General features: G+C 48.1%; 1 protein-coding gene across 5 annotated transcripts; it reads left to right on the top strand.

Annotated features, from left to right (window-relative positions):
• The first annotated feature begins 287 nt into the window (after window positions 1-287).
• On the top strand, window positions 288-13101 carry WNT5A (Wnt family member 5A). Of its 5 annotated transcripts, none has more exons than XM_082059856.1 (5): window positions 288-867; window positions 4270-4403; window positions 5537-5802; window positions 10636-10928; window positions 12521-13101. In XM_082059856.1, the coding sequence occupies exons 1-5, from the start codon at window positions 862-864 to the stop codon at window positions 12977-12979; spliced, it is 1158 nt and encodes a 385-aa protein (XP_081915982.1). In that variant the 5' UTR covers window positions 288-861; the 3' UTR covers window positions 12980-13101. The 5 variants fall into 5 exon arrangements, with proteins under 5 accessions (XP_081915982.1, XP_081915983.1, XP_081915985.1 ...); XM_082059857.1 differs by lacking the exon at window positions 288-867 and adding an exon at window positions 1585-1863; XM_082059859.1 differs by lacking the exon at window positions 288-867 and adding an exon at window positions 3422-3732.
• Window positions 13102-13751: the final 650 nt, after the last annotated feature.

The raw sequence follows: 13751 nt of genomic DNA, 5'->3' as shown, positions 1-13751 counted from the left end.
TGGATTGGGGGAGCCACAGCTCCTGAAGCCCCGGACTTCTCCCCTCCCCCTGCCCCTACTCGCCTTGCAGGGTCAGTCGCCCCGTAAGACAGACACACGCGTGCACAACGTCCCCCCTCCCCCTTCCTTGGTTGTGCAGAAACTTCTTTTTCTGTTGGGCTTTTTTTTTTTTTTTTCCTTTTTCTTCTCTGTGTAAAATGGAGGGAGCCAGCCTCAGGATCGCTCTGCAGCCGCGGACACCCGGCTCCACACCGCCTAGTCTTTAAGCAAGTGAAGGGGGGCGCGCAGGGGGAGCCCTGCGCCCTCTCGGTTGCACTCATCCCCCCCCCTTGCCCCGTCCGCGCCGAGCCGCGGAGGGGGTGCGCCGGCGGCCCGGACGCTGCCGGGGGCCGGGTGGGATCGCGGGGAGCCCCGCGGCGGCACCACCTGGGCTGGTGGGACGGATCGTCGCCCGCGGCGCTTTCGCTGCCGCTTGTGAAGATTTTTATTTGCTTCCGCACAATCACGCCCACGGGCGCTGTGTGCGTGTGTTGGGTTGGCTTTTTTTTTTTTTTTTCCTCCTTCTTCTGGTGGTGGAAAGCCCTAATTACTGCGATTGCTGATGGACCTTGGAAAGAAGGCTGCACTGGTGCCCCGCTCCGCAGTCGGACACGCTCAGCCCACGCCGGACAGAGCGACCGCTCGCCCGCCGCCCCCCCGCCAGCTCCGCGGCTCCCTGCGCTCCCCCGGCAGCCGCCGCCGTCCGCTACCTGGGAGGATACTGCCCGGCTCCTGCGATCCAGGATTTTACTTTTGCCTCGCCCTTTCCCCTCCCGCTCTGCTTGGATTACTTGGCTGCTCTCGCTCGGTGATTCCACGGCAATGGAGGTGAGTCCGCGCGGGGCGCGGGCGGCTCCGCGCCGCAGGGGGCTGCCTCCGCGGGTGCGTAGGGTGGGCAGCACCTTGGCGGGGTCCCCGGCTGCGGGACGGCCCTCTCCTCCCCGGGCTGCTGCAGGCTGCTCCCACCTCTCCACTCTCACCCACCGCGGAGCTGCTCTCCGCTTGGAAAAAGTTCTTTTATTTCCTTTTTGCTTCTCTTTTTAAATTCCCCCCCTGAAGAGAGGCTGCCTGCCGGAGGGACACTTGCTGGGCTTGCCGTGCCCGCCGAGTCCCCGTGCATCTTTCTGGCAGAGGCTCCTACCGCGAGTTTAAAGACATCTTTCCAAACTCCCCAAACTTTCCCGAGGACGATCGCTGTGGAGGAGCTCAACGTCGGCGCTAATGGTGGCCTGTACCTTTAAGGAGAGCTGGCTGGGGGCCAGCGGAGGACCCGGAGTCAGCCCCCCCCCCACCCCCACCGTCCCTCCTTTTTAATTTTATTCTAAGTTTCTGGAGATTATCACTCTGCATCTGCAGAGGGTCCCGCCTGGGTCAGAGCGGAGAAGCGCGGTTCCTTGGGGTCCCTCTGGCGCGGCGAGGACTCCATGTTGGAAAGGCTGTTGGCTTTTTGTTGTTTGTTTGTTTTTAATTGTCAATTGTATGCTAAATCGGTTTCGCTCGGAGTGTCACGGAGAGTTCAGCTGGGCTGAGAAGCGAGGCTTTTCCCCGGCTGGAGCTGGCGCGGAGGGAACGACGGAGGTGCGCCTTAAACTCCCCTGGAAAACACTCTCCTCCGTCTCTCCGGTAGCAGAGAGGCTGGGGAACTAGCGAGTGCCTTTCTCTGCAAACGTGAAACCTGGTCCCGCCCGTCCAGAATGGATGTAAAGCCGCAGCAGGGAGCAGGGGGAGGCCGGGGGTTCCCCGCGGAGCTGCTGCGCCTCCCGCGGAGGCCGCCGAGGTTTACAGCCCCCTGGAGCCGGGGCTCTGGATGCCGCCTTCCCGCAGGTAGTGCTCCCAGAAAACCAGATGCCTTCGCAGGCTTTCCAGACACCCCGTGTAAAACGGGATCACAGGCGATCCCGCGGCTGCAGGATCTGTAAAAGCCTCCCTTTTCATCTCAGCAAAGAGTGCGGGCTCCGCATGGGGTGTGTTAAATACCAAAACCCAATCTCAGCGGTCCTACAAAGTTGAACATGGTGCCTCACACTCCTGATAGCCAGTGCTGCCATGCTGCCGTCGAGTATTTCTTCTTTTTTTGGCGTTTTGTTTTGTTTTTGATGGCAGCTTGTCAGCTGCTGCCTGCAGAAGGGACGGGCTGGAAGGGGCTGGGCCCCCGCCCGCGCCCCCGGGCGCAGGTGCCTCCTCCCGCCTCGCCACGCAGTGCCGTGTCAGGAGGATGAGGAGGGCGATAACAGTGATGATGAGGAGCGGGAGGTGCCGTCGGAGGGGCAGCAGCCGCCTGTCCCCGTCGTCTCGCGTGGCTGCGATGGCTGAGGCCGCCCCCTATTGGGAGCGGAGTGGAACAACTCCCCGGGGGCCGCCGGGTCCCAGGGGCTCGGGGGCTTTGGGCCGATGCAGCGCTGGCTGCGGCGCGGCGACGGCCTGGCCTGGGGGGCACCCGGGCCCTTTGAACGGGGCAGAAGGGTTTTGGCCCTGTCGTCCGGGTCTTGCAGCGGGGCCACCGTCCCCCTCCCCGCGGTGCCCCGGCCACCGGTTCCCTCTGCTCCCGGAGAACCCCGGCCGCCCACCCCACCGGGGCAGCTCGGTGTGCCTTGGCCTGGCTGCTGGTCCGGGTAGCTGCGCATCTGTTGAGGTCCTTCTTGGGCAACGGCGTCTCCAGGCTTCTGAGGGCTCGGGCAGTTCCATGACACATTGTTGTTGGTATTATTATTGTTATTATTTATTATTATTATCAGATGAAAGAAAAAAACCCCAACACATTGGCTCTTGGGTGTTGCAGCGAGCTCCTCGCACACCTTGCTTCGCCTCGCCCCTTGCTTAATGTGCCCTCGGTTTTCCCATCTTTCACGGGATTGACCACATGTAAACCGGACGGGCTCTTCCTGATGCGGGAGACCGGCCCCTGTTCACTCACCCCCAGTAGTGAGGAACTAGGGACTTCCCCCCCCGGGCAGGAGGTATTTAACCCGCAGGAGGCGGCCAGGGACGAGAGGAGGCTTCGGTCCTGGCGCTGCAGCCCCTGCGCGGTGGCGGTGAGCGGCGCAGCGCTGCGCACGCTGCCTGCAGCCTCGCCCGTGTGTGTCCGGGCAGGTTTCGTGTCAGCCCGACTTCCCGCCGCGGCGGTGCGATCGGTTCTCTCCTCCCGACCCTTCGCAAATAGAAATAAATTAGAATTAAGAGCACCTTCAATTCAGCATCAAGGGCTTTCTGAGAATGAATAGGGAGCCCCCAAGTGTCGAAAATGTCTTTTTTTTTTTTTTTTTTCCTTCCGAGGGGAAGGGAGAAAAAAACCCCCTGTGAATGGCACTGGTTAGCGAGTTAGAGTCCCGTGTGAGGACGCAGACGGTGATAGTGGGACCTGTCGGAGGAAGCGTTTGACTTTCAGGACAACAGCCTGGTTGTTGCAGGGGCCGTGTCGGAACGCGGAGTTGCTCCTTGTCGCTGCAGATACCGCCCTGGGCCCGTACCGAGCTCGTCGGGGCCCGGGTGCTGTCGTCGGGGCTGTCAGCGCGGATCTCGGGGCTGCCTCAGCGATTGCGGAGAGCGGTCGGTGGTGAAGCACGGAGGCTGCGGCGAGATGGTTTAGGGTGCAGCAGCGAGCGTCTTCCCGGGCTGGCGGAGAAGGGCGAGGACCGGCCACATCGTCCTCGCGTGGGAGCCCTCCGGCCCCGTCGCGGCACCGACTCCCCCGTGGTACCGGCCTCCCCCTGCCGCCTTCCTGCTCGGGTCTTTTTGCAAATCTGAAGCTTCCTTTAGCCAGCTGGGAACGTTTTGTGTCCACGATACTGGCTCCGGAGCGGGGAGCGATGGGGTAATGCCCGGCCCGGGGCTCGCAGGTCGCCTGTAGTGCCGGGGCAGTGGGGGGGTGGCCGGGCGGGATGCGGGAATGGGGTCCCCCATGTCCGGAGCAGCGGTCCGGTCCCGTCCCGTCGCGGGCGGGGTACGGGGAGCGGCGGGGCCGGGACAGAGGGACAGGCGGGCGCGGGTCGGTGCTGCGGCCGCCCCGGGAAGGCGGTGACCGCGGGGGGTGGGGGTGCGTGGGTGGGTTTTGCCCGGTGGAGCGGGAGCCGCGACGTGTCTGCGTCTGGCACCAAAGCCTCGGCGGAGAGAAGGACAGGCGAGTCAGAGTAAAGTTAAAAGGAGCCCGGATGCTTCCGTTGTTTAAGCTTGAATGCTCGAAAATGGTCTGAGAAGCAATAAACGATTTGATACTTTTTCTCCCCCCTCTAGAAATCCACTGCAGTATTAATCCAAGGAGGTGCTTTGGGGACAGTTGGCAGTACAATGGCTTCTCAGTACCTCATAGTGGCTCTGGCCATTTTCTCCTCTTTTACCCAGGTTGTAATTGAAGCCAGCTCGTGGTGGTAAGCATCTTGTATCGACTTCATTTTAAAACGGGATGTCAGGATTTGCTTGGTTAAATGTCTATTTACTTCTTATTTACTTTGTTTCTGAGAGAGTACCACATGAACGAGACATCAGGGGAGTAATGTTTTAGTTGTAATATGTTATGTGGTAAAATGAACCATCTCTCAAATAAATGTAAATGTGCAACATCTCGTGTTGTAAAATTCAGTTTTTAGAATGCTGTGCAGTAGATTGTCTATAGATTTGATCATCCTTAAATTACTAGAAATGCTTCTCTTTTAAAAGAGTAATTTCAACTCAGATTATAAATTTTGCATATATGAGAGAATGCTGATTTACAAGTAAAAACTTAAAGTATCAGTTTGAATGTTTCTGTAGCGTAAGTGTTTATAAATACATTTTGTTACAAAAAAGTACATTTAAATTCCTGCTTTAGCAAATTATCAATTTCTCTCTAGTGTATGATGTTGGGGGTTCTTGAAACAGATGTTTCTCTACCATTTCAAGTGATCGTTTTTGGATTAATGGACACTTTTAAATTGAAATGTATGTTGTGAAGAGCACTTTTTAGAATTAAGAAAACAAAGTTGATTGTGTTTACAGTGAATATACTTCCCTCTGTGTTTTTGTGTGTAGTTTGGAAGAAGCTAGAAGTAGTCTCTAGCAAGTTTCTAACTTCTGACTTGTTAAAGGTTTCCCTATTTATGGTAGAACAGATTGAAAAATCCACACTTAAATCTAAAACTTATTTTGAAATAAACTGGGGTTTGAGGGTTCTTTTTAAATTTTTGCTTTATTTATTTTCTGGCCTTGCAGTTGTTTGGAGCTTCTGTTGTTTTTACTACATCCATTAAGTTGGGCAAGGACTGCCTAGATGCAAGTCTTCCAAGTCTGCATCTTACTTCAGTCCCTAATGTATGGTGATAACTACATGGATGGGAAGTAATAACTTCTGTTCTATGCTGTCTTTAAAACAAAAGTTTTATATTTAAGGTTTTTTTTTCCTCACCTGTTAACAAAACCATGTGTTGTATACTCGTGTACAAGATACAATTCTGTTTGGGATTTATAGACTCTTTTTCTTCCCCCTAATTCTTCTCTTTATTAATCCAAATCTTTCTTTATGCAGGTCTTTAGGGATGAACCCTATGAACCCCATGAACCCTGTTCAGATGTCAGAGGTATATATAATAGGAGCCCAGCCACTATGTAGCCAGCTAGCAGGGCTTTCCCAAGGACAGAAGAAACTCTGCCAGTTGTATCAAGACCATATGCAGTTCATTGGAGAGGGTGCAAAGACGGGCATTAAGGAGTGCCAGTATCAGTTCAGACATAGAAGATGGAATTGCAGCACTGTGGACAACAACTCTGTTTTTGGAAGAGTCATGCAGATAGGTAGGAAGCAACATCTTTATAATTAAACTCTTGTCTAAGGATATCTATGGCACATACTGTTCTGCACTTGAAACTTTTGCCAGGTTCTTACTGAGTACTGTATACAATCAAGTGTTTTTAAAAGTTGGCAAAGGAGCTGAATTATTTTTAGCTGGAGGTGATTTCCCACCACTGTCCAGCCATGTGTCTTGGAAAACAAAGTAGGAATATATATTTGCATATGGGAGTAGAGGAGAAAGGAAAACATGGCCCTGAAATCTCCTTTTAGAAAACTTGAGACAAAAGGAAGGCAACCTAAGAGAATTAAAACCAGCAGCATCTTGTAAAATTAAAGATGTCCATGTCTAGTTCCAAAGTTAGCGGCTGCATAATAAATTGCTCTTGGTCTGGAGGTTAACTGAAAATTGCTGCTCTGTCTATTAGTGTTTATTGGCAATGCCTTCTTGCTTATTTCCAGGTATGGTAATTTCTTTCTCCTATTGAGAAAGGTAGATTTATGTTAAAAAATAATGTAGCAGGGTAATTTTTATGAAATCAGCTCTATCAGGACAAAATGTGCGGTTGTTCTTGTAACTCACATTTAATGTACTCATCGCTGTTAAGAGAGACACATTCCTGTTTAACATCTTGTCACAATTTGGTGGGCACCCAACACTTTCCCTATCAGATCGTCTTTGAAATGTGCTTCTCCAATGCTCATGTGCTGCCCACCTTTCCTGTTGTTTAAGGACCTCATAGTATTTTTAAGTCCTTGGCAAAATTTTAACCAGTGCTGCTGAGCTGAGTCTATGGTGAGACCTTCCTCTGGCTTTCCCAAGACAGATTGCTGATTCTGCGTAAGCAACTGAAAAACGCCAATTTTTCTGGGTGACGGTTGTGATCTTTTCTGTAGTGATCAGTACACTGACAAACTCAGCAGTGCTTTTTAGTTGGAGATGTAAAGTACAGCTTTAATGTCAGTATTTTCCTGTCCTGCTTAAAAAAAAAAAAAAAAGTTTTAAGATCATACTCAAGCTAGGTTTATCTGTAAATGAGCTAACTCCAGTTAAGGTTGAACAAATACATCAATTCGCATTTGGTCTGATTTTTTGTTGAAAGAAGTTTTTACTGGGAAACTGTCAGACAAATAGAAAAAAATCTATTGCATAAAAGTACCTAACTGGAACAGCTTATTTTAGATAAATAACCTTCCCTGGGCCTTTTTGCAAGCACAGTGTTAACCCCCCCCCGAGTTTGTTTTCTTACCCTACCCAAGAACAAGTCTAAAAGCACATGAAAGAAAACTTTTTCTATACACTTTTCTGTTCTAATAATCTAACAAATGTCAGAAAAATATCCAATTTAAAATGTAGGCCTTTGTCCTTCAGCCCTTATTTATTATCCAAGTAAGTGAAAATTAGCTCAAGGGAATTATTGGTGTGAAGAAATGTACAGGATTGGGCCCATGATTTGTAGTGTCTGTCTCCAGAATAGATGTTTCTGCCCTCCCCAAGTATGATGGATCTATTTAAAGGTGGTTTCTTTCAAGTTAAATAACTTTGCTCCACCCTTCTGCTGAATATGACTGTATTAGCTGATGTCTACACAGCAATTCATCATGTAATTAAGCCACTTATTCTAATTGCAGTTGGAAGCAAGGTTAATAGCCATATTCAAGAGTTAAAGATCCTAAAGAGTATATTCACTGAGAACAAGAAAGGTGTTGTGGGTAACAGTTGTATTATTTCATGCTGACCTTCAGTAACGACGCATTGCTGTTCCCCTGAGTGGAAGGAAAAATGTTCTTTTGGAGCCTGGTTCAATTTTATTTCAGCCCACCATACTCTGGCTTGTCAGGGACTGTCAGATACTCCTTACTCTCACCAGCGTAAGAAGAGCGTGGTCAGGGTCTGAGCGCACATAGTCTGGGGGGATTTTGTCATCTGAGCTGAAGCCGGCGCTGTCGCTGGCTGTGCACAGGAGAGCGCTGGGCAAAGCACTGACTGACAGCACAGTAATTACCCCAGTGGATAAATGGACAGTCTTTCTTCCAGGATTTATCCTGCAAAGTTAGCTAAAGCTGTACAAATAAACCTAGCATTGGGTTTGGAAACTTGCTCTGTGGCTTATTGAACTGCAAAATTTGAGGGTTTTTGTTCTCTGCTACTCTCCTTTGCTGCTGGTTCCCAGGTCAGGCCATGGTCCTTGCTGCCTTCCTGCCTTGTGCCATCTCCTGGCTTCATGGCCGGCCCTGGGCTGGCTGCACTTGGGCTTTGCAAGCAGCTAAGAGGTGCTAACATAACATAAAATACCTGGATCCTCTCCCAACAGCTCGGTGCTGTTGGGGTCCAGTTTATTCATGCCTGCTGCCTGATGTTGAAAGCTTTTAAAATACAAGACAAAGAACATTTTGTATCTTACTTTCAGGTATAAAAAAAATTGTTCTGTTCTTGCAGACTTATTCATATCAAGTGTAAAGCTCAGCACCTGGCTCTGTGGGTGGCTTCCTATAATGTGTGTATATTGAACAGTTCCATTTCTATGTTTTATATATATGGGAGAGAGGGGACTCAGAAGTGTTTGGAATGTGTGTTTCCTTGCCATGGCTACAATAGAGAGACATGCTGGACTGTGGGAAAAGACATATGTTTGACAATGAAGGAAAGCACAGTTGTGCCTAAAGCCTTAAAAAAGAGAAAAAATTCAGAGTAGCTCATCCGTGTGGAACCATCATTCTTGATGTGTTCCTGGGGTAGATGACTTGAGACAGTGCTGACTTATAACCTGTGGGGGCTTGAAGTCTACTTCAACATCTAATGCTATTTTATAGTTTGCCTGAAGTTCAAGGAGGAAACTTGCAGGGGCAACTCTCCTTTCTGTACCCCATCCTTTCCTTCGCTTTTCCACTAAGAGTAAGTTCTTCAAAATATCCTGTAGGGTAACAATGGAAACTGGTAAAAAAAGTCACCTTTATGAGTTTAAATCCCTCAATAAACAGTATAGTTAACCACGCGAAAGCACGAGCTAACTAAACATGAAAAAGAATAAAATGTAATGGAAGAGGCGAGTCCTGTGGTCCAAGGCAGACCACGTTTCTTTCCTCTAAATCTAGTGGAAATTTTGCTTAAGAATTGATCCAAAACTGTGTGTTACAGAAGAAACGGGAAAGTTAAAATCTCTGTGAGGTTTCCCCTGCTATAGTTTGCAATAAATACAACATAAGTCACTGCATAAAGCCGAACCTTTTTTAACTGAAAAGGCTATTCCTGTAACCCTTTATACCCCTAATTCATGTAAGTACTTCTACAAGCAGGTGTCTGTGAGAACAGACCATTGTAAGTAACGGAGCAAAGTGCTTCTGATCTTCCTTAAATATGATGTTTCCCAATGTAAGAATTCTGATTTTTCCCATTTAAATCCAGGATCTCTTACTAATATCAATTCAGTGATGACAGCCGTTATATTAACAAAGCTGTTCTGAGTATGGTGTCATCTTAATGTTAAATATGGACCAGACTGCAAATTATTTACTTTTCAGAAGTGCTTGAAAGCTTCTATTAGATTTGACTTATTATGGTAGGTCTTAGACAAAGAGTTTCTGCCTCAAAATGTTGCTGCCTAAATACGTATGTCCAAAATGCAACCTCTTAAAGCCCTAATTTTAGAGGGGACCATGCTGTTCCCTAAGAAAACACTTGTAAAATTAAAACCTAGCATGAGCTATTGATTGGACTGAAGATTAAGAATAAAACATAATTCATATAGATTGAAAATTTAAAAAATTATATTTAGTCTATTCTTAGTCACCCTGGGAGTCTTCTGTGGAGAACACCCAGTGGAATGCTGTCTCTTAAGATAAAATGCAAACTTCAAGTGGGCTCTCTGGTGTAAGTTTTGTTGGTTGGTTGGTTTGTTTGTTTTTTTTTTTTTGTTTTGTTTGTTTGTTTTTTAAAGCTTCTTTAGGTGTAGTTAGAACTTGTGGCATCCTTGGAAAAGCAATAGGGAAAGTCAGGTTCTAAATAAGGGTGGGGTTAGATACTATCAAGAGGGTGGTATTTGCCCATAACTTGTGTTGTGGGCATTGTAACTTTTTCTTCTGGAAGTTTGAAACTTGAGATTTTCGCTTTCCATTTAAAGGCACCAGAGGTAAGAGAAAACCTTCAAGGCTGCCTTGTGCCAAGGTTTTTTTCTTCCCTGTAGCTTGTAAAGATGATTGTCCATGGACTCACTTGCCACATTCACATGAGCTGGAGAGGTGGATACTGAACAGCACAGGTTATGGGTTTTAAAGAGCCTCCCTACAAAAGTGCCTGGCTTACATGTAGGGTGAAAAGTTGTGTGTTATTCTGCTACATGTTTCTTTTGATACCAGGAGGCTTTGTGAAATGCTATAACTTTAAATAAATTGGAACAAGTTGGTCAAGTGCATAAATCAAGTTTGAGAAGTAGTAATTTAAGAACCAGACTTTTAAAAGTTGTATTTAACATCTCTTTTTTTTCTGAAAGACAGGGAGTCTGTTTCCCTTTCTGTCCCTCACACGCAGGCACGGTTGCTTCAGCTCCGCTGGCATCGTGCTCCGGCCCTGATTCACCCCCTGCCCACTCCCTGGTCCAACACCAGCATGCATGAGAAGTGACTCCTGCTCATCAAAAACACCATATGTGCTCTAGTTGGGTTTGCTTGGTTTTTTTGGAGTGAAGACCTTTCGAAGAGCATGGCTCAGGGTCACTCCAGCTTTTAATAGGCAAATGAATTTTGGTAGCTCCCAGGGAGCCTTTGCCTTCCTGGCTCATCGGTGGGCAGGGAGTGGTGCTTGTGGGCTCTTCCCTAACACGGCTTATCTTTCTGTGCAGGCAGCCGGGAGACGGCGTTCACCTATGCGGTGAGTGCGGCCGGGGTGGTCAACGCCATGAGCCGAGCCTGTCGGGAGGGCGAGCTCTCCTCCTGCGGCTGCAGCCGGGCAGCACGGCCCAAGGACTTACCCCGGGACTGGCTTTGGGGTGGCTGCGGGGATAACATCGAATACGGATACCGCTTTGCCAAGGAGTTCGTTGATGCCCGAGAGCGAGAGAGAGTTTACCAGAGAGGCTCCTATGAGAGTGCCCGGATCATGATGAACCTGCACAACAACGAGGCTGGGAGACGAGTAAGTGGCTACTGAACAGCACGTCCTTCTGCCCCGTCTGCGTCCCTGCTTTTGGGGAAAGATGTGCCTTGGCAAGGCACAGGGCAGCACTAGGTGATGAACACCCACTAAGGCTTGTCTCCATTTCGATGCACAAAATAAGAAAATAGCAAATACAGGGTGTAGACAGGTGGGAACTATATGAATTTGTGTTGCTCCTGGTTGTCTGACAGCCCTATTGCCTTTGTCATGGGGGACGTTTGAGACTGAAGTGTGTTGTGTTCCCCTCCATATTGTATCATTAAAAGTGCCCAGCTCATGTGGATTTTCTGTAGAACAGAATTGTATTAGTTTGTATTTCCAACCAGGACAGTGTGCATTGGCGGGAAGAAGGACACGCTGGGTTTCCCAGGCTGGAATCATGCAGCAGGACTGTTCTGACTCTTTTTTTCTTTCCCTCCTTCAAGAGGATGTGAAAAGCTCCTCCATATTATTAGAAAACATGGTCTTCTGTGGTTAAACATGTCTTTATGGTTTCTTTAATCTCAAAAATGCCTAAATGAATGGGTGTAAACTTTTCTTTTTTTAATAGTCTGAATATGAAGAGCCAAAGTCATTATTTTCCTAGAGCTTGATGTGCCAGAAATAGTCGGCTGGAGACTTTACACTTGTGTTCTAAGGTGAAGAAGGATGAAAGATAATTGAAAATTAATAGTATTTAAACTTGAGAGGAGGGTGTCTGAAAGCAATGGACAGGCCAATTTACTATTAGCAAGAAGAAAAATGACGCTTTCACAGTTGCTTACAGAGGCTCGAGCAGTTTTTTCCTTCCTCAGCCTCATCTTTGCAGTGCCATTTGGCAGCGTTAAGCCTCTCTGTAACTGCTGGGTGGAAGTTGTCTACAGTATCATCTAATGTGTCAGACCCCAGGATTTTTGGGGCACTGTCAACACTGACTCTTATTTCTATTTGTACAGGGCAAATGACTGATATTTCGCTGCCAAAGCTTTGTAAAGAGGATATTGCTATGTAGTTCTGTCCCCCACCCATAGGTGTTTGGGGGTTTCTTCTTGGATGAAGTCTCTCTTGCATAGCAGTATTTGGGATAGGAGGAGGATGCTGAGCCAAGAGCAGACAATCAGCTGCAGCTGAGCCAGGAGCAAGAGGAATCTTAACTCTTTCCCTAATTGCAGTCTCAAGCAGAGATCAATAGAGAGGGTAACTCAGATAGAAAATAAAGGGATGTTTCACATTTCTCAATGAAACAGCAAAATCCTTTCCTGGCGTGAGAGTGAATTCCTAAAATTTGACTGCAGCCTGACTGATGCTGCTGTCTGGGCTGTGCATGCTGTTGCGGCTGTCTGCAATGGGGAGAGGCTGGCGAGACTATTCCCCTCCTCCTCCTCCCTAACAGGAGTGCTGGGGGTACATGTGTGTCTGCTCACTTGTTCTTCCTTCCCACCCCATCGCAGGAGGGAGGAGGATGCTAAGGTGAATATCGTGGAGGACCGGGAGGGAATGTGACAAAGCGCAGGCACTGAGGGAAATAAATGCTTTCATAGCCATGCTCATCTTTCACCACCCTTTTTGCTTTCTCTCCCTGCCCTCTCCAGACTGTGTATAACCTGGCTGACGTGGCCTGTAAGTGTCATGGTGTCTCTGGTTCCTGTAGCCTGAAGACCTGTTGGCTGCAACTTGCCGATTTCCGCAAGGTAGGCGATGCCCTGAAGGAGAAATATGATAGTGCAGCTGCCATGAAACTCAACAGTCGAGGCAAGCTGGTGCAAGTGAACAGCCGCTTCAACGCACCCACCATCCACGACCTGGTCTACATCGATCCCAGCCCTGACTACTGCGTGCGCAATGAGAGCACTGGCTCCCTGGGCACCCAGGGCCGCCTTTGCAATAAGACCTCGGAGGGCATGGATGGCTGTGAACTCATGTGCTGCGGCCGGGGGTACGACCAGTTCAAGACGGTGCAGCGAGAACGTTGCCACTGCAAGTTCCACTGGTGCTGCTACGTGAAATGCAAGTTGTGCACAGAGATCGTGGACCAATTTGTGTGCAAATAGGGGACGGATAAGGTGGGAGGAACTGCAGCCACCTGCCAGCAAGGGGTGCAGGCCCCTCTCCCTTTCCACAGGACTATCTCCACTTTATTTATAGAGTACAATGAGTTGTCATCTTTTTTTTTTTTTTTTTAAAAAAAAAGAAAAGGGCAGGGGGGAGGAAAAAAAAAAAAACAAGAAAGAAAAAAGAAAAATATAAAAGTTGCAAAGAGAAGTGCCTGGAAACCCTCTCTGCGTCCATCCCAGAACTGTGTGTGGCTTGTATTTTTGGCAATAATGGGGAGAACCTGAGAATATTTATTTTACGAAGTAAAAAAAAAAATGACTTTTCTTAAAAGCAATAGGGTAGTTCAAGGGCAAAATCCAACATATCTTAATTTAGTCCCATGGGACGTAATACATGTGCAGTAAGTAGGCAGAGCAACCATGTAATGTGCTTTGGATGTTAGAACCATCCTTATGGATGTGAGGAACACACAGACCTATCCATGACTTTTAGTTTCAGACACTAGAAGTTATCACAATAGGGTATGTAAAGCTGTTCAGTACATTTAGGGCTCTGTAAATAAGGGGTATATTCATCACAAAGTGTGGTGTCTCTTACATATCTGAATGTGCCCGCTTAATGTCATCGGAGGGTAAAGAGCAAAGGATCATAAAGGCTTCAACTGCGCTGTTCCGGAGTTGCCATGTCTGGTTCCAGAACCTAACAAAACAAGAACAAAAATAAAAAAAAAAAGAAAAAAAAAAAAAGAAAAAAGAAAAAATCTGCCTT

This window comes from Streptopelia decaocto (genome assembly GCF_964273445.1).
Source record: "Streptopelia decaocto genome assembly, chromosome: 8".
NCBI lineage: Eukaryota > Metazoa > Chordata > Aves > Columbiformes > Columbidae > Streptopelia > Streptopelia decaocto.
Note: the sequence above shows the minus strand (reverse complement) of the source record. Positions and strands in the feature narration are given on the sequence as shown.